Genomic DNA, 19,128 nt, shown 5'->3' with positions numbered 1-19,128 from the left:
TAGTAACGTTTTGTTAAAGGCTACATGAGATGACTTTTGAATTTGGAACGTTTTATTTAAGCTAAATGTTAAAAACTTGTATGCCTTGTTCCCGAGTTCTACTTAAGGAGAGAAATAGGAGGATACCGAAGGAAAGTGAGGGGTGTTGAAGGAAAATCATGTTCTCGAGTTTCATTAATGGAAGGAAAGTGAGGGGGAGGGAAAGGATTTTGGAGCCATATTTTCCTTCCAAATTTTTCTCCCAAATTGGATGGATTTGAGAAGAAAGTGAGGGGAAGGAAAATGTTAAGTTTTATTTTCTTTTGCCTCTTAACTCGTGAACACAAAAAACTTAAATTTTTTTTATTTATTTTTTATTTTCTTCGAACTTGAGAACACGAAATAATGAATATTTCTCTTCACCTCATTTTCTTTCTGTCAAAATTGTCTTTTCATTTCATTTAATGAATTTACAAAAAAACTCTGGAATAAGACGACATTGTCAAACTGAATTTTTTATTTAAAATGGAACGTTCTATTAAACGTTATAAGTCAGAAACTTACCAACACTCCAAAATATTTTGTGGCGAACACCCCAATACAAAAGAAAAAACAAAATTACTTGTGATAAAATGATATTATCCCAAGTTTTTAACCACCAAAGTGAAGAAGCTTTCTTTCTTCCATTTTTATTTACCGGTAGTCACTTGCCTTCTCTGACTCAAAGATAGCTTCCGTCGGCCACTGCTAAAACAATTATTACACCATTTAATAGTATTCAACCATTTAGTATTCGTTCATATAGTGTATGTATTCTCTCTCTCCTCCATAGCCATATCCACAGTTAATTACCCCATCTCTCTCTCTCTCTCTCTCTCTCTCTCTCTCTCTCTCCTGGAGAGATCGTTTTCTCTCGCACCTACGATCTTTATTAGACCCCATCTGATCTAACTCTGACCAGATGACATATTATTGATCTTCTTCAGCTTTCATTCAACAAAACCCACAAAACGAAACATCTGGAAGAACAGCCATCAGCAACAAAGGTAACGGCTTTGTCACGGCAACAAAACCCTAGATACAGATTGATCAATGTTAACAATCCACCGAGTTTGACTTTTTTCTTCAAGTCATCTGACATGGGTTTTTGCTTGTATTCACGTAGTTTTCTGGGTTTCTAAGAATAGATATAGATACACAAATCTTATCAGATCCCGGTATTTAAGCCTTAATGCTTAAGCTCTTTACGGCTCTGATTATCTTTCTTGAATTTGGGGTTTTGGGGTTTACGGTGACGATGAAGATCTGATTTCCTTATTAACTTTTATGGTCTTATGGCTTTCGCTATTTGTTTTCGAGTAATTATGTAATTCTTGCGAATTGATTTGGGTTTTTATGAAGTTAATTTGAAAAGATTACAACTTTGAGTAACTTTATATGAATTCGTTTAATTTCTGATATCAAATTTCTTTCCATCCTTCCCGGGAAAAAAAGTATTTGGAATCTCAAAGACAACTTTTTTAATCAATTTTGCACACGATCAGCCACAAACAACCTAGCTGACTAATTTTGAAATCTTTAAAAAAGAATGGCAATTTGGAATATAAAATTGTCTCTCATTGGCTTTTTTCTTCTCATATTGGTCAAACTTGATGAATAGATGTTCTAAACAAACTTAAACTCAAAGATCCACGTCTTTTCAATATGCTTTGTTTATCATGATATTTCCTTTAACCTTGCTTAACCTAATACATTTATAATTATTATTATTCGTTACATTTGTTTTATAAGTTATAACATCTCCTTTTGTTTTCATGAATCAGGATTTACATTCACTTGATTTGATTGATTCATGTCAAATTTAAACAATAATCATTCAAACTTGACATGAAGGTGGTTATGATCGTGACCACAACAAGTGTCAAAATCTTGCTATGTCAACAACTATCATGTGATTGAATTGAAACCCCTTGACATGACTACAATCTTGTTTCACCATTATTAAAACTTGATTCAGAAATGGAGACAACAGACACAATGATCATAAAACAGCAATCAAACATGACACAAAGATTACTTCCAGCTGTTTTACCCGTTCTTTTTATAGCAATTTCATATATAGATCCAGGAAAATGGGTTGCAACCATTGAAGGAGGAGCCCGTTTTGGCTATGATCTTATCATACTTATGTTTATTTTTAGTTTGGCTGCTGTTCTTTGTCATTACCTTTCAGCTTCTATTGCCATTGTCACAGGAAAAGATCTTGCACAGGTATAACTTCTTTATAATATTACATCTTACAAATTTCATATTTTGTTAATGAGGTCACTTTTTTTAATTTGTTTATGATGATGTAGATTTGCAGTATGGAGTATGACATGGCAACGTGTGTGTTCTTAGGGATTCAAGCAGAACTATCTATGATCGCATTAGACCTATCTATGGTAGCTTTTTTTATTAAATTATTTAGGTCAATTTATAGAAAAACGTATATATTTTCGGAAATCTTGCAGTTTAACCATTAAAACTTTTATCTTTTTCCAATCAAACCGTGAAAGTTTCAGACTTTTTTCCAAATTAACCGTTTTGACCTGTTATATCATGTCAAAATAATGGTTCATTTGTAAAAAAGTTTGAAGCTTTATGGTTTGATTGGAATAAATAAAGTATTGGTTAAAGTTAAACTGCAAATTAGCCCGATATGGGAATATGTAGTGGTGTTTTTGTAATTTTCCTTTTTACTAACATATAAACTTTTTCAAATTTGAAAGATTTTGGGCACAGCACATGCGTTAAATCTTACATTTGGAATCGGTCTCTTTTCTTGTGTTCTTTTGACTTCAATTGACGCGTTTCTATTTCCGATTTTCTCGAGTTATTTGGTAAGTTAAATCTTTTTTTAGTTGTAAATGTTATAACGTATATCTTTTTTGGACATGTTTTGACTTTTGATTTGATAATTATAATGATTATTTAGGAGAATGGAAAAGCAAAGTTTATATGTATACGTTTAGCAACCGTTGCTTTACTTTCATATGTTTTTGGAGTGTTGATGAGTCAACGTGACACGTCACTTTCCATGGGTGGAATGCCTACAAGGTTAAATGGGGAAAGTGTGTTTGCATTAATGAGTCTTCTTGGTGCTAGCATCATGCCTCATAATTTTTATCTCCATTCATCAATCCTTCAGGTATATAAAAGTACTTTTTTACCCTTTATTTGTTAAATAATGCATTTTGTTTTTTTCTTTTCTTTATATAGTTTCATTGAGTTTCTCTTTTTTCATACGTTTTGCAGCAAAATCCGGGACCCACACGAGTTTCAAAGCAAGATTTGTGTCATGATCATCTTTTCGCCATAGCCTGTGGTTTCAGTGGCATTTTCGTAATTAATTATATTCTCATGAATTCAGCAGCGAATGTGTTCTACAGCACTGGCCTCGATTTACTTACTTTCCAAGACGCGTTGTCTTTAATGGATCAGGTTACGTTTTTTTATAAATAACATCATCCCAATTCTCAAGATCTCTTAAATATTATGAAACTATAAACATTCTTCTTAAATAGTTTATCATTTATTAATAAATTCCAGGTATTTAAGACACTCATGGCGCCATTTGCTTTAATTCTGGTTCTACTACTTTCAAATCACACAACAGCTTTGACCTGGAAGTTCAGTGGTCAAACCGTGCTTCAAAACTTTTTCAAAGTCAACATTCCGGGTTGGTGTCATCACTCAACAATCAGATTAATCGCAATAATTCCCGCTTTATTGTGTTCATATCATTTGGGAGCTGAAGGTTCATATCAACTCATGGTGTTCACTCAAATTATAGTCGCCCTTTTACTTCCATCATCTGTGATCCCACTTTTTCGTGTTGCTTCATCAAGATCAATAATGGGTGTCAACAAAATCTCTCAATTTGTTGAGTATTTAGTCTGGATCACCTACATTGGAATGCTTGTTTTGGGGGTTGTGTTTGTGGTGGAAACCGTGTTTGGAAACAGTGATTGGGCGAGTAATCTGAGGTGGACAATGGGGCCCGGGATGTCGGTTCCATATATTGCAGTTCTTGTAACTGCTTTTTTTTCCATCTCACTTATGCTTTGGCTTGTTGTAACCCCATTGAAATCTGTAAGCACCCGACCCGATTTAAAACGGGTCGAGATTCAAGAAACCCGGCCTACAAGAGTCGATGATTTGATTGAAAAGCAAGAAACGGTAACGGGTTTGGGTTTGACCCGTGAGAATGAATGTGATTCTGATTTTAATTTGCCCGAGGAGATTCTGGATTATGAAAACGGGCCTCATTTGACTACCATTGAAGAAAATTCTTCGGATCTTACGATTGTGGAAACAGTGAAGAAAGAAGACAATGATGATGATGATGATGATTCAGTTGAAAAGAGATTGATAATTGATGGAAGTTCAAGTATTTTGAAAGATCATGAGCGGGACCCATGGGAGCCTGAAGAAGAACAACAACCAAAAGTCGTGTCTGTAACTGTATTGAATCAATCAAACCAATTGAATCAATCTCCAACTTCTAATGGGCCGGGCTCATTTAGGAGTCTTAGTGTCAAAACAGACGATATGGGAAGTGGGCCTGGAAGTCTTTCAAAGCTAGCGGGCTTGGGCCGGGCCGCTAGACGACAGTTGGCTACAAATTTAGACGATTTCTGGAAACTTCTTTTTGATTTACATGGTGAAGCCACACAAGATGCTAAAACGAATAAACTCGATAAGTTACTCGGGATAGATTCTAAAGTGAAGCCCAGCCCAGGCCCAGGCCCAAACCCAAACCCAAACCCGGTTATATCCAAACTGGTAAACCCGGAAACCAAATTTAACGGGTTTATCCCGAATGTGTCAACCGGGTTATCCGATTCAGTTTATGTGGTACCTCGTGGGTCGTCTTCTCTGTTGTCAAACTATCAACAATTACTCGATGCATATACTCAAAACCCGGGCCTCAATATGGACCCGGAGAAACGTTACCATAGTTTACGCCTACCACAAGCTTCCGGTGGGTATACGGATCAACCCGCTACTGTTCATGGGTACCAAATTAAATCCTTAATCAATCAAACTAAACAAAGAAATTCCGATTACTTCCAAATGGACTCGGTTTCTCCTAAATCACCATCAATTGGGAATGCCTCATTGAACTACAAATCTCCGGTTTCTTTAACAAGAACCCAACAAAACGGGTTACGACCCGCGAAGCCGCCGGGTTTTCCCGACCCGGTTGTGTCCAGAAACACCTCGATGCAGCCTGAAAGAACTTATTACAATCATCAGCCTGCGGGCCCGGTTGAGAATGTGCACGAGAAGAAGTATTACAGTATGCCAGATATTTCCGGGTTGATTCCTAATCGGGAGTCTAAAGTTTTACCCGAAAGAGAGAGCGGGTCGAGATATGGGCAATTGGTGTATCCGGGCCCAGGATCAGGCCCAGGCCCAGGCCCGTTGTACAGGTCCGGGACAATCTCGGGTTATGGCGGGTTGTCTTATTCTAATTTGTCCCGGGATGCTGCTGCTTACCAACCCGTTTCCAGTTACGGGCCAGGGATTGGGTTAGGGTTAGGGTTCGGGTCGGGGTCAGATACGTGGTCAATGTGGTCAAAACAACCGTCTGAACAATTTGGTGTGGCTGAAAAGGTTAATTTGAACACTCAAGAAGCTTTTATTACATCTGGAGTAGATGCTGAAGCAAATCTTTTGAAGTCATTTAGGTTGTGTATTGTAAAACTGTTGAAGCTTGAAGGGTCTGAATGGTTGTTTAAGCAGAATGGTGGGTTAGATGAGGATCTTGTTGACCGGGTGGCTGCCCGGGAGAGATTTCTGTATGAAATTGAGGGCAATGAGGTGACCCGGGCAGCTGCCCGTGGTGGTGGGGCCAAAGTTGATGAAGCTGAATACAATAAGTATTTAGTGACATCGGTTCCAAATTGTGGTGAGGGTTGTGTATGGAGAATTGAGTTGATAAAAAGCTTTGGTGTTTGGTGTATACATAGAATTCTCGAGCTTTCTTTAATGGAAAGTAGGCCCGAACTTTGGGGGAAATACACATATGTTCTCAATCGTCTTCAGGTAGAAAATTATTATTACTATTATTATTATTATTATTTTTAAATATGAATTGATTAAATTGTTTAATTTTTGTAGGGAATAATTGAGCCGTCATTCTCGAAACCTCGTACACCATCAAGTCCGTGTTTCTGTCTTCAGCTTCCGGAAGCATACCACCTGCGATCATCTCCGCCCAAATCCATCACCAGTCTGCCACCTCCGGTGAAACAGAGCAGAGGGAAAACCACCACCGCCGCCAGTCTGTTGGACATAGTAAAAGACGTGGAGACCGCCATCTCTTGCCGGAAAGGCCGACCAGGTACTGCCGCCGGTGACGTGGCGTTCCCGAAAGGGAAAGAAAACCTGGCGTCTGTTCTCAAAAGATACAAGCGGCGGTTGATGGCGGTGGCTCCGGACGGGTATAGCCGGAGCCCGTAAGTCTCCGGCGACTTTTGTGTGTTGGTTTATTGAGTTGTTTGATATTGATGAACAGCTCGAAGTTCTACTCTTTTGTTATTTAGCTTCTTCCAGGTTTTAGATTTTGTGCATGAGTACACGTGGAATGGTGGATGTTGCTGTAAAAGCCTGTAACTGTTGAAGAATGGGAAGCAAGGAGGTTGATGATGAAGATGGTGGTGGACTGGTGGTTTTTAGATTTGGGTTTGAAGTAGAATAATGGAATGTTTTTTAAGGTTTTTTTTTTGGGTAGATCTGAATCGATGTCGTTATGTTGTGTAAATATTTTTATGCTAGCGACATGATGTTCTACTATCGAAACGAGACATGTTTTTGGTTTGTTTTTCTCACATAGAAACGAGTATAAACTGAGTCGGATGTTTCAACGTGATTTTTAATAAATTATTTGCTTTATTTGATAACGTCTAAAGCGAGTCAAGGTATTCGTTAACAAAAAGATAAGTATTATCAATTTATGTTGGGCTGATTCGGAAAACTTGTATGCTTTTGCTTTTTATTTTTTTTTAAAGTTGTTTGGGTTAAATATGGTTAAAGAGAATTTTATAAAGATAAAAATAAAGAGATTTATAGTTTGGCGTATTTTCACAAACAATTTGGTACATTGGCTAAAAAGACACGCAACTCAATTTCATATACCATTTTTTTTTTTCTTTTGAATCGGAAGAGCATGCAATTGGATTTTGAGGGTGTCGGAGATTGATTGATCAAACCGGCGAAGGTTAAACATGTTTTTCTTGATATTTTAGTGAAAAGCTCATAATTTTCGTTGGGTTTACACTCCAAACCAGAAGAATGCTCGAGAAAAACCGAAACGTGTATAACTTTTTCTTTATAAAAAGATATTAGGAAGTGTTGAAAAGATATCTGAGTTATGTTATTTTTTTTAAAGGCGAAATGTCATGTGAATTTTCTTTTATCCCTTTGATTCCAAAAGTTGCAACCCCAACTCTTCTTACCGATTTCCGTCCTATTAGTTTGATTGGTATAGTATAAGATTATTACAAAATATTTGCCAATTATTTTATCTCAAGTGGTTGATATTGTTATCAGTAGAGAGCCGACAATGTTTATTAAGGAACGCCGAATACTGGGATAATGACTTAAAAAGGTAATGTATTTTTTGATTTGTACACATTTAGTCACTGACTTTATTTTCGTCCACATTTACCCTTTCAACTTGTTAAACTTTACACATTTAGTCCTTATGACCTGCTACTCCAGGTTAGTCGGTAAAAATGATTTAATAGAGTAATATATTTCTCATTTTGTACACATTTAATCCTTAATATTTTCGTACACATTTAGTCATTAATATTTTTTTGTTGCAAAATAAGTCATTTTTGTTTTTGTACTAATTTAATACTTATGAATGATTTCTTTAGGTTTTTCTCACGACATCTTACGTGTGATAGTCATATGGTGGTGGGATAGGTTGAGGTGGTCCTGCTATACGTTGTAGGCTAAGATACATGGTGCGGGCCGGCTGAAAGGTGTAGGCACGGAGGCTCGAGAAGAGCGGTTGGGTTAAGGCGACATGCCAACAAATCCTGGGTATTCCAGTCTAATGACTGATTGGACCTATTGCATGTTGGCATTCCAGTCCGATAACTGATTGGGCCAAGGTATTCCAATCTGATGAGTGTGGGCTCGTTATGCATGATAATATGTTTGTTGTATCGAGTATTTTGGGAAAAATTTACTAAACTTTGTGTTTACCCAGTTGTTTATGTTTTCAGGTTCTATCATTGATCGTAGGAAGGCGAAGACATGATTGTACACACTCATCAACAATATTGAGGAATACGCATTTCTTATATTACTCTGATTTTCGATAAATGTATTTTGGAATAAACTTTTTTTTTCTTAATAATGGATTTATAATTAGGAACTTTTGCCTTATTTAAAAATGAAATTTTTTGGTTGTGAAAATGAAACGTTAAACATAAACATCAACAGCTTCACACACTTCATCAATGATTGTCCCACGTAAGATGTCGTGAGAGAAACCTAAAGAAATCATTCATAAGTACTGAATGAGTACAAAAATATTAAAGACTAAATGTGTACAAAATGAGAAATATATTACAATATTAAGTCATTTTTCCTGGCTAACCTGGAGTAACCGGTCATAAGGACTGAATGTGTACAGTTTAACAAGTTGAAGGGGTAAATGTGAATGAAAAAAAACTCAATGACCAAATGTGTACAAATCGAAAAATATATTACCCTTTTAAGTCATTATCCCCCGAATACTTGACAAATCACTTATTGTAAATGAGACGGTGGAATAGTATAAAAATGAGAAGAAAACAACTTATGATTTTTAATGTTGAATTAAATAAGACATTTTTAATGTTGAATTAAATAAGACATATGATTCTGTAGTTGAGATTATCTGAAGCAGATTAATGAGTTTATGGGTTTTGATTAGAGATGGACTAGTTATGTTTCCTTTTTGGCTAGGGTTTCTATTCTTGTTAATGAAACTCATACAAATGAATTTTAATTACAAAGATGCCTTAGACAAGGAGATTAACTTTCTGTTTTTATTTATTCTCGGATAGAAAGCAAGGGCTTTATTTATTCTCGGATAGAAAGCAAGGACGTATCTCATAAAGAAGAGGTAGGTCCTAGGATTTACCTAAAATTTCAATTTCATTTATAACATATACCACAAAAATTAGGAACTACCTTAAAAAAAATAAATGACCTATCTTGAGTTTGTTTGTTTTTTAAAATATCTTAAAAAACCATTTTAAAAAGAAAAAAAAGTTACAAGGGGCAATTGTGTTGTTATATATATATATATATATATATATATATATATATATATATATATATATATATATATATATATATATATATATATATATATATATATATATAGTCTTTATCAAACAATAAGATATCAATACATTAATAATCAACTAGTTTTCCATTAAAATGTTCGGTTTTTTTCAGTTATATTTCAGTTGTTTTTAAAAAAAATTAATCGGTGGTGTCTGATCGGTTTTTTCCGTTATATTTCATTAAATCGTACACGACCCGACCCGAGCCGATCCCCCACAAGTGTTGTTGATTTTTTTTTATCGGCTTCACTTAACTTGGGAACCACGTGATATTTTGTTATAGATTCGCCACTGATAGAAAGGTTACGTGTCACCATTGAAGATGTTGTGGATATAAATTTCTTTCATGGAGCTAAAGTTAGGAATCAGATTTTGCAATTTCCACAATTTTATGCATGTTATTTTCATGTGAGAATGGTCACAAGAAAACATCTCCAATGTGGTTCGGCTGTTGCGATGTTTTTTGCTTGACATCCCGATTGAAGTTGAACATCCACAAATCTAACATGTATGGGGTAGGGGTTAACTTTAATGTCCCTAGAACATTGCAAATGTGTGACGGAATGTAAAGTTGCAAGATTACCATTTGTATGGCTAGAGCTCAAGGTTCAAAATCTGATTTTTATTATTATTGAAAATACTAATAAGAAGCTGATCAAGTAACAGATAATTACAAAATGATGGCACTAATTGGATATAGTTTCAACCTAATAATCTAATTTATTGTTGATCAATTAAAAAAAAAAACTTCTATAGTTGATTAATTAATAAGAGATGTTTATTTATATATATACAATGAAATTGTGGTATAACTAATTTTAAGTTAATTTGGTAAGCAGAAAGTAATACTATTTAATGTCCAATAATAAAATATTCAAAGTTATTGTAATGGAGGCTGGAGCATTAGTGCATTACATTGATTTAAATAAAATAAAATAAAAAAGTTCTTTCTTAACCGCATACAAATATAGAGTGACACATTTCGTGTGTGTGATAATTGTCTTGTACTTGTTATTTTTCAATTTATGAAAAAAAATCTTTTGTTTCATTGTGAAATTAAATGATGTCATAATGATAAACCTTTTGTACTCATATAATTTTTAATTAAACCCAAAATTTTAAAATAAATCAGAGCTTTGATTAACTTATTAGTATTTTTTTATATTTAAAAAAAATTATAGAATAGTATTTAATTTGATTTAATTATTTAACTTTGAAAATAGGATTTTCTCCTCCAGCAAAAGTATGTTAAAATGGAAAACCCGCAAGGCCACGACGCAATTCTCTGACTGACATGCCAGAGATTCTTCTTTCTGTTAACCGAATGATACCTTCATCTCCATGATCAAATGAATCAATGGAAGTGTTCTAAAAGGTAAAAACCCTAAAACCACCTCCAGCATTTCGAATTTTCTGATGGGTGAGGACTGAGGAAGCTGCAATTATTAGAATGTACGTGAAAATAGTGATCAATTCGAAAATAGTGATCAATTCCCACTTAATGATTCTTCTTTTAGTTTCGTATTTGGGCTGTTCATAAGAGTTCTAACTCGTTTGACATGGTATCAGGACTTGTTTTCGAATCGAAAATACTCCACGAATGATTTAGTCGCTAATGTTGAAGCAGATGATTGCTCGAGTTACTTGAGTCTTTCCAGAAACAGCTTCATCATCAAATTCTTCCATCTTCTGTGGTAAAACCAAACTGACCTCGTGAGTAAATGTTTGCTATATGCACAATGTTCTGTCTCAATTCTGTGCTATTTATATTTCCTTTTTGCTTCTCTCTGTTTTGCTGAATCAATTTACTAGTTGATAGATTCATGTTTAGATCATACAAATATCATAAAAAGCGGCAGTGATCCAACTGAAAACTCTACAAATACCAAATTATCACTATCTCCGTACGGTTCTTACTCTTCCCTCCAAATTCCATCACCACCTCCACCACCGGCGGCTGCTCCTATATCACAGACGCTATAGGTGCGATCTATCCCTACTATGACTCAGACCAAGGATTTTCCTCTACTCGATTTGTTTATCTTCAGTCCAAGCTTCATGTTTCGCTTGCAGGGGATATCACAGTTTTTGTATAGTGATATATTGATATGTGAGTTGTATTAGTTGGTAATAGGGTTTATTAGCAAATGCCTAACAGCCTGAATATCCCTTATATGTCTCTCTCTTCGCTTTGTAGAAAACAGTATATGTTGTCTATGTATGTATATGTGTGTTAATTTAGGGGTTTTTGGTGTTTTATTGATTATGCCCTTTTTGTATAAACTATTATACGAGTTTACACAGGCATACATATATACATATATATGTTATGTATATGTACGAATCTATATGCTATATATACATGTTTATTCATCTGTATATGCTTGTGTTATGTATGTATGTATGTAAGTCCATGTTTGTGGCCTTACCAAGAAACCCTGTGACTTTAAGCATGAAATTCCATGCATCTGTATGAAGCTTTCTGCATTTCCTAACTAAATTTTGGCATTATTGTTCATAAATTGTGGGGAAAAAACTGATGCCATTTTATAGCATGACATATACAAAGATCTATGGCTGATAAAGTATAGTAAATATGGATATTCAATAGAGTATTGAAAACAATGTTGCTAACGTAACAATATCCAACTTGTGTAGGTTGAAGAAGATCTAATACAGAAAAACAACCAACACCTGTGTAGAAGAATTACTAAGATGAACAAAGAGAATTTGTTTTCAAGTATTTCAATGCCAAAGAAAAGAGAAAGGTTTGAAGAAGGGAAGAGATTAGATGCATACACATACAAAAAGTTGTTCCAAATTGCTGGGAAAAAGATGAAGGAGATGTCTCATGGATGTGATCATATTACCACATCTGTTGCTTCAATGAAAGTTGATGGAACAATTGTCATGAAATCTTGCTCAGATTCTAAACATGAAAAAAAGCATAGGTAAAATATCTTGAATCTTGCAATACCTTAATGTGTTTTTTGCCCTGATTTTGATATGATAGATTTAGTATCTTAAGATCATAAACCAATTAGAGCTAACATATTAATGTCTTTTTTTCTTCTTTTCAATTTTATTCCATATATGAATTACATTGCATTTTTCAGGGTTGCATTGGACTCTAAAGAAGTTTGTTTTGACAATCAAGAATCTGCAAAAGAACATCCCCAAATGGTATTTTATTTCCTGTAGATTTTGTTCAATCTTAATTAGCTATTAATCTAGAATTTCAATTTATGATATTTTCTCTTTTTCATGCTCTGACTTAGGATTGTGATGAGAATGATACTACGCTCAAAACGGGCCCTACACCCACACACAGTGCTGAGCTGGCAGAGTTTCAATTGAAGGTATCAAGTGAAGTCCATGATCATGTTAACAAACTTTGTGATTATTGGAAAAAAGGTCAGAATTCTGTCTTCTTTGATGGACAGGTGAACCAATTTCTTGTTTATCTATATATTATACTTATTTCCTTAATGGATTCATTCATATTATGCTTTAAAAACATTATATTTTGGATGTTACAGGATCGGATAATTAAAGTGGTGTTTTTTGTATTATCATTGCTGGAAAAAGTGAAACAACCTATTTTAATTTTAACTGCTTCAAGATGTCTTTCATTATGGGAATCTGAATTTTCCAAATGGTCAAATTCAACAAATGTTGTAATTACATACAAAGAGAACAAAGATGTGAAGGATGCCATTAGATCATCACAACTCTACACTGAAAATGGATCTTTAAAGTTTCAAGTCATTTTATCTTCTCCTGATGCCATTGTTGAGGTACAAAACTAATCATCAGAAATACATAAATCAATTCATATAACCTTATATGGATTTTAATTTTACTTTGTTACAGGATTTTGAAAAGCTTGATCACATAAAATGGGGATTGATAGTAATAGATGAATGTCAACGCCCCATAATCTCAAAACATTTCAAGGAAATTAAATTGCTTGTGTCAGATATGAAGCTGCTAACAATTACTAGTGAAATATTGGTATGTATATATATATATATATATATATATATATATATATATATATATATATATAGATATTTTATTTCAAAAGTTATTTTCATATTATCATTAGCTAATTTGTGTAATTTCAGGATGTGAAGCATAGCTACCAAAATTTTCTTTCGTTGCTTGATTCCAAATATGAAGAGACACACACGGATGCTGACATGGACGCCAACACATTGAAAGAAAAACTATCGCCTTTTATTGCATTTGAATTGAAGTTTAATTCATCTGAAATTGAAGAATACTGGGTCCCAGTTCATCTTTCTCATATGCAAATCGAACAATATAGTTCCTTGTTGAATTCCAACTTTGAGTCACTTTCACTTTCATCATCTTCAAGGAACAATGCTACACTTCATGACATTCTTACCAAAACTCAGAAGGTTTGAATTTGTTCTGAATTTTCTATTTTTGTAAATAATTCTTAAATTAATTCGCTCCGTTGATAATTATTTATTTTCACAGTGCTGTGATCACCCGTATCTCGTGGACCCCACTCTGCGTAAATCTTTGAAGAAAGATGTTGACAAATTGGGTGCTGAAATTAATGCAAGTGGGAAACTTCAACTTCTTGATAAGCTTTTGTTAAAAATCAAAAGATATGGTTTGAGAGTAATTGTTCTTTTTCAGGTAATTTTTGTACCTTTTAACTTGCAGGAATTAATAAAATGACACTTTTGGTCCCTGTAGTTCTATCTTTCCGGAATTACATTTTTGGTCCATGTAGTTTTAATTTGCATAAATCACATTTCTGGTCCCTGTAGAGTTTTAAATTTCCGGAATTACACTTTTGGTCAATGTACTTTAAATCTACTAGAAGGAAATAAGTAAAAAGACACTTTTGGTCCCTATAGTTATAATTTTCCTGAATTACATTTTTTGGTCCCTGAAGTTTTAGTTTGCATGAAATACATTTCTGGTTTAATTTTCCAAAATTACACTTTTGGTCCATGTAGTTTTTAATTTGCAAGAAATGAGTGACTTACACTTTTGTTCCCTATAGTTTGCAACGTTTTGCACTTTTGGTCTAGGTTTTTATATTTCTTTGAAGAAGACTAAATTACATTTTTGGTCACTGTGGTTTCTATAATTACTTATTTCATCTCTTTTAGATTACACAAGTAATCTTGCATACCAACTTTTATATTGTTTTATCCAGTCAAAAATATAAGATTAATAATCTTTTTTTAACATGGGATGCAGTCAGTGGTTAGTTCAGAAAAGATAACAATTGGAGATATTTTGGAAGATCTTGTTGATAGAAGATTTGGGCAAGATTCATACGTACGTATCCAACCAAAGATTCTTTCAATGTCAAAGAGAAAAGAGGCTGTAAACATGTTCAACAACATCAAAAGTGGAGCGTTTGTTTGCTTATTAGATTATCACGATTGTCAATCAACGATTAGGCTTTCATCAGTGGATATAGTCATACTATTCAACAGCGACTGGAACCCTTCAGATGACTTAAAAGCCCTTCACAAGCTTTCTCTCGATTCTTCTCATTTACGAATCTTCCGCTTTTATTCCTCTTTCACCATTGAAGAAAAATCTCTCATTCTTTCAAAACAAGGCACGATTCTCGACAGCAGAACAGCTCGCATTAATTACAATACTTGCCATCGGCTCCTTTCATGGGGTGCATCTTACTTGTTCAATAACCTCTCCACCGAGTCAAACTCAAAGTCAAAGTCAAATTCAGACACTAGTTTAGATGATTTGGTTCTCGAGTTGTCATCTATGTTTCTGAATAAAACTGAGAATACTGATCGTTTAAAAAGCTTAATCATTTCAAAGGCATTGATACACGATGGAGTTTATTCTAAAGATATCTTATTGATGGGTGAAACTGAAGCACACACAAACGAAAGTTGCTCAATTGAGGAGTACTTGATGGAAAATGAACCAAATAATTTTTGGAGTAATTTGTTCAAAGAATCTCATCGTATCCATACACCGCAAAAATCGTCTAGCAGGCTGCCTCGGAGGGTAAAAATGTCATTCCGCAACCCTTATTACTGGTTTGGAAGATTTGAAGTTGAAAGTGAAAGCGATACAGAGAATACTGAGAAGAATGTAATTTCTTCAACTTTTGTGAGAACAAAAATGAGGAGTAAAAGAAAAGCACGCAAAATGACAGGTATACAAGAAAATTGGAGTTTAGAAAACAATATATGTTTGATTTTTATCTTTTATATATCTTTTTAGTGTTATTAATTTGGTGACATTTTTCATACAGGGGCATCCAAACATTTTTTTATACAACATTCAACACAATCACCAAATTCAATTCCTTCATTTTCAAGTACAAATAATGTTGGTGGATCCCCAAACAATCAACCTCCACAACCACAAACTTTACCCATGATACCATCGGTTTCTGATCAAAATTCCATTACTACCCCTCTTGAAACAGAGCTACAAAACATCAAGAAGGAGCAAGAGCAAGTCACAAAGCTACATCAAGAAAAGGTTTCCTATAAAAAAAATTGAACATACATGATACATGATACATAGCCTTTTTCTATAATCTAATGATTATTATTTTATTTGTAGAAATCGATGCTAAATTCCGAGTGTGAAAAGGAGATGTTAGAGATACGGAAAAAGTACGATGGTTTGATAGATGAATCTGAGATGTGTTTAACAAAGAAGATGAAGGTTCTAGAAGGATACTATGATCTTGTGTATGCCAATAAAGTATTGGCTGAGACTTTGACAAAGGATTGTGATGATTATCTTAATAAAGGTATGGAAGTTGGAATCTTTTTTATTCGTCTTTTTAAACATCAATTTAATCATTGTTTTGTATTTGAATTTTGATTACAGAAATGAGGGGAGTGAAGATTGTTGAAATCCCTGCATCGACACTTGTACAATCACAGAACCGATGTACAACAAGTGGTCATACTTTGCGTGCTCCAGCTCCTCATTTAAGGTCAAATCCGTCATTATTTGCATCATTTCAAAGAATGCCAGTATTGGGTTCAAATTAGGGCACTCGCATTTTTAGAGCTATATCTTTTAGTTGGAAGTATAGTATATACACATACATATGTACACATTTCATGTCAACATTATCTTATCATAGGTTGTTACTTTACAAGGTAAATGAGGACAAGGTTTACAAGTACATATACTCTATCTTTGTTTCTAATTATCTGCTATTGTAAAGAGATGAACATTACAAATATAAATTCTGCTTTTCCTACATGTGTTTATGTTTGTGATTATCTTTTATTTTCATGAGGTTTGTTGGCTAAGATGAAAGGACAAATGAATATACACTTTAATTATAAGTATTTGATTTGTTCGTTCCTCTTGTTTTAGAGTATAAAAATGTGAGTTAAATCTTTGGAGGGTGTGTTGATATGAGAGATTAGTCTATGTGATTATAAAAATTTGTGATATATCTATATAATTCTTCACTAGAAGGGTTGTTAAAGTAATTAGATGATTCTTGGGGGATCTATCTATCTTGGTATTATATAGGTCACCATGTCATTAAAGTTGAAGAAAGGAGAGAACAACTCAATTGTGTCATGTTTGTGTGTTGAACCTTTTACCATGCTAAAAATAAGAAGGAAACGCACATTATATACCTTCGGCTAACACTTTCACTTGTTCCCCTTGTATTTTGTTACTATAGTAATAATAATTTGCTTGATTTTCCAAAAAACTTTCACTAAAAATGTGGAGTACATTACTCCTAAAGTGAATTAGGAAAATTTAAGGTGTCAGTGTAAAAAAAAAACTTATAGCTAGGATCTTAGAATTGAATCGTATCTTGTCTTTTGTTAGTTTCGGTTCACCTGGTTTATGGATCTCTAAACCATAACAATTGCCTACTGAATTAGTTTGGTTAGTCACGTCCTAATCATTCTAACTCATAACAAATATTGTTATAATTGATTGATTGGTTCGGGTCAACACTCATTCTTTTGGTAATTTGAAATGAATGGAATCGGGTTGAATGGATTCTTCAACATTTTTTGTTTAACATTTTTTTTTATAATTTATTAGTGTTAAATATGATTATGTATTATTGTTTAATATAATAATATAATAGAGGTTATCTCTCTCTCTCTCATATATATATATATATATATATATATATATATATATATATATATATATATATATATATATATATATATATATATATATGAGAGAGAGAGAGAGAGATAAGTTGACTGGACAGTTCTTGCATCTCTGCAGGTGCTAGACGATAGGGCGACTTGGCTATGGGGTAGCCCCTGGAACTAAATCTATTCGAAACTCGACTTGGCGTTGCGGAGGTAATCCTGGAAGTTCTTCTAGAAAAATGTCGGGAAAGTCGCGTACTACTGGAATGTTCTGAATGTCCTTCGTTTCTTGGCTCACATCGACCACATGAGCAAGGAATGCGCGACATTCCTTTCGCAAGAATTTCTGAGCTTGAATGCTCGAGATGATACAAAAGTTCGTACTAGGTTTGTCGTCGTAGATAACTAAGTTTTCGTTGTTAGGGAGGTTAAGACGAATTGCTTTTTCAAATCACATGATGTCGGCGCGAAGAAGACTCAACCAATCCATACCGATAATGACGCTGAAACTTTTAATTGGAACCGGCATGAGGTCTATCTTGAAAGTATGACCATCTAAAGTTAGAGTACAACCTACATATATACAGTTAGTACTTTCTGTTTTCCCGTTTGCCATTTCTACAGTGAATGATTTATCTAAAGTTCGAGGTTTTTGTTTAAGAAGGTGTGCAAATTTCTGGCTTACGAAACTTTTCTCCGCTCCACTGTCGAAGAGTATGCAAGCATAAGAGTTATCGAGGAGAAACGTACCAGTAACTATCGTAGGATCAGCTACGGCTTCCTCGTGGCCTATGGCCATAACTCTTCCTACTCCGCCTGCTATCCCTGCCTTAGGGCAATTCCTCTTGTAGTGACCCACTTCGCCGCAGTTGTAGCAAGCTTGTCCCACACCGGCGTTAGGAACTTGAGCGGTCGGCCTTGCTGGAGCTTTGCAGAAACGGGCAGTATGCCCTTTTCTGTTGCAGTTAAGGCACTGCATTTCCTTGCAAGGTCCGTGGTGATGGAAGTTGCATTTGTTGCACCTCGGAAGATTACCAGCGTAAGGTTTCGCTGGTAAGGGATTAGCAGGGGCAACAGGGGATACCGTGGCAGCATTGATTGCCATTAGTTGTTGCCTCTTTGAGGATTCTTGTGAAGCCCCACCTTTCCTCTTGTTCCACCCCTTCTTCCTGTTGTTGTTGTTTCCCTTTTGTGGTTCGGGGGTAGGATTTGTTGGGTTCTGATGTTTTCTGTGGTCTATGAGAGATTGTGCCAGCTCTTTGGCACTGTCAAAAGTAACAGGCCTGGAGGCTAACACACTTGACTGGATCTGGGGCGACAGTCCCCAAATGTATCTCTCTATTCTCTTGCTCTCAAGAGCAATCATATCAGGGCATAGAATTGCCAGATCACAGAATCTATTAGTATAGGTTGATATGTCGGTACCAACCATTTCGAGACTCCAGAGTTCCTGCTCGAGTTTTTGAATTTCCCCTCGAGGACAGTACTCTCTCATCAGCATGGCCTTCAATATTACTGGAATTACAGATGTAACAAGTTCGGGAAAAATGGCCTAGTAGGAGGCCTTACATCAACCAAGATGGAAAATTTTGACAGAACTACGACCTAATCGAGACCTAATAGGT

General features: G+C 34.7%; 2 protein-coding genes across 3 annotated transcripts; both read left to right on the top strand.

Annotated features, from left to right (window-relative positions):
* Positions 1–777: 777 nt before the first annotated feature.
* Positions 778–6,929, top strand: LOC145090325 (ethylene-insensitive protein 2.2-like). Its single transcript, XM_079028602.1, has 8 exons — positions 778–1,025; positions 1,803–2,250; positions 2,337–2,423; positions 2,751–2,861; positions 2,957–3,169; positions 3,277–3,462; positions 3,571–6,072; positions 6,148–6,929. The coding sequence occupies exons 2-8, from the start codon at positions 1,999–2,001 to the stop codon at positions 6,487–6,489; spliced, it is 3,693 nt and encodes a 1,230-aa protein (XP_078884728.1). The 5' UTR covers positions 778–1,025; positions 1,803–1,998; the 3' UTR covers positions 6,490–6,929.
* Positions 6,930–10,670: 3,741 nt separating this feature from the next.
* Positions 10,671–16,629, top strand: LOC145090306 (CHD3-type chromatin-remodeling factor CHR7-like). 2 transcript variants are annotated; one of them, XM_079028597.1, is made up of 13 exons: positions 10,671–10,829; positions 10,947–11,071; positions 12,036–12,328; positions 12,494–12,560; positions 12,656–12,820; positions 12,917–13,174; positions 13,251–13,391; positions 13,505–13,801; positions 13,884–14,048; positions 14,622–15,558; positions 15,658–15,890; positions 15,975–16,167; positions 16,248–16,629. In XM_079028597.1, the coding sequence occupies exons 3-13, from the start codon at positions 12,093–12,095 to the stop codon at positions 16,412–16,414; spliced, it is 2,859 nt and encodes a 952-aa protein (XP_078884723.1). In that variant the 5' UTR covers positions 10,671–10,829; positions 10,947–11,071; positions 12,036–12,092; the 3' UTR covers positions 16,415–16,629. The 2 variants fall into 2 exon arrangements, with proteins under 2 accessions (XP_078884723.1, XP_078884718.1); XM_079028592.1 differs by having other exon boundaries at positions 10,947–11,090.
* Positions 16,630–19,128: the final 2,499 nt, after the last annotated feature.

Source organism: Lactuca serriola, chromosome 1 (genome assembly GCF_051521515.1).
Source record: "Lactuca serriola cultivar US96UC23 chromosome 1, Lser_US96UC23_V15, whole genome shotgun sequence".
NCBI classification, from domain to species: Eukaryota; Viridiplantae; Streptophyta; class Magnoliopsida; order Asterales; family Asteraceae; genus Lactuca; species Lactuca serriola.
This window is presented reverse-complemented; position numbering and strand designations above follow the sequence as displayed.

Bases quoted from the DNA above. Each gene is read 5' to 3' on its own strand.
- LOC145090325 (XM_079028602.1), top strand. From the start codon at position 1,999: ATGGAGACAACAGACACAATGATCATAAAACAGCAATCAAACATGACA. The intron at 2,862-2,956 runs GTAAGTTAAATC...ATGATTATTTAG, and splicing joins CGATTTTCTCGAGTTATTTG to GAGAATGGAAAAGCAAAGTT. The intron at 3,170-3,276 runs GTATATAAAAGT...TACGTTTTGCAG, and splicing joins TCCATTCATCAATCCTTCAG to CAAAATCCGGGACCCACACG.
- LOC145090306 (XM_079028597.1), top strand. From the start codon at position 12,093: ATGAACAAAGAGAATTTGTTTTCAAGTATTTCAATGCCAAAGAAAAGA. The intron at 13,392-13,504 runs GTATGTATATAT...GTGTAATTTCAG, and splicing joins CAATTACTAGTGAAATATTG to GATGTGAAGCATAGCTACCA. The intron at 15,891-15,974 runs GTTTCCTATAAA...TTTTATTTGTAG, and splicing joins CAAAGCTACATCAAGAAAAG to AAATCGATGCTAAATTCCGA.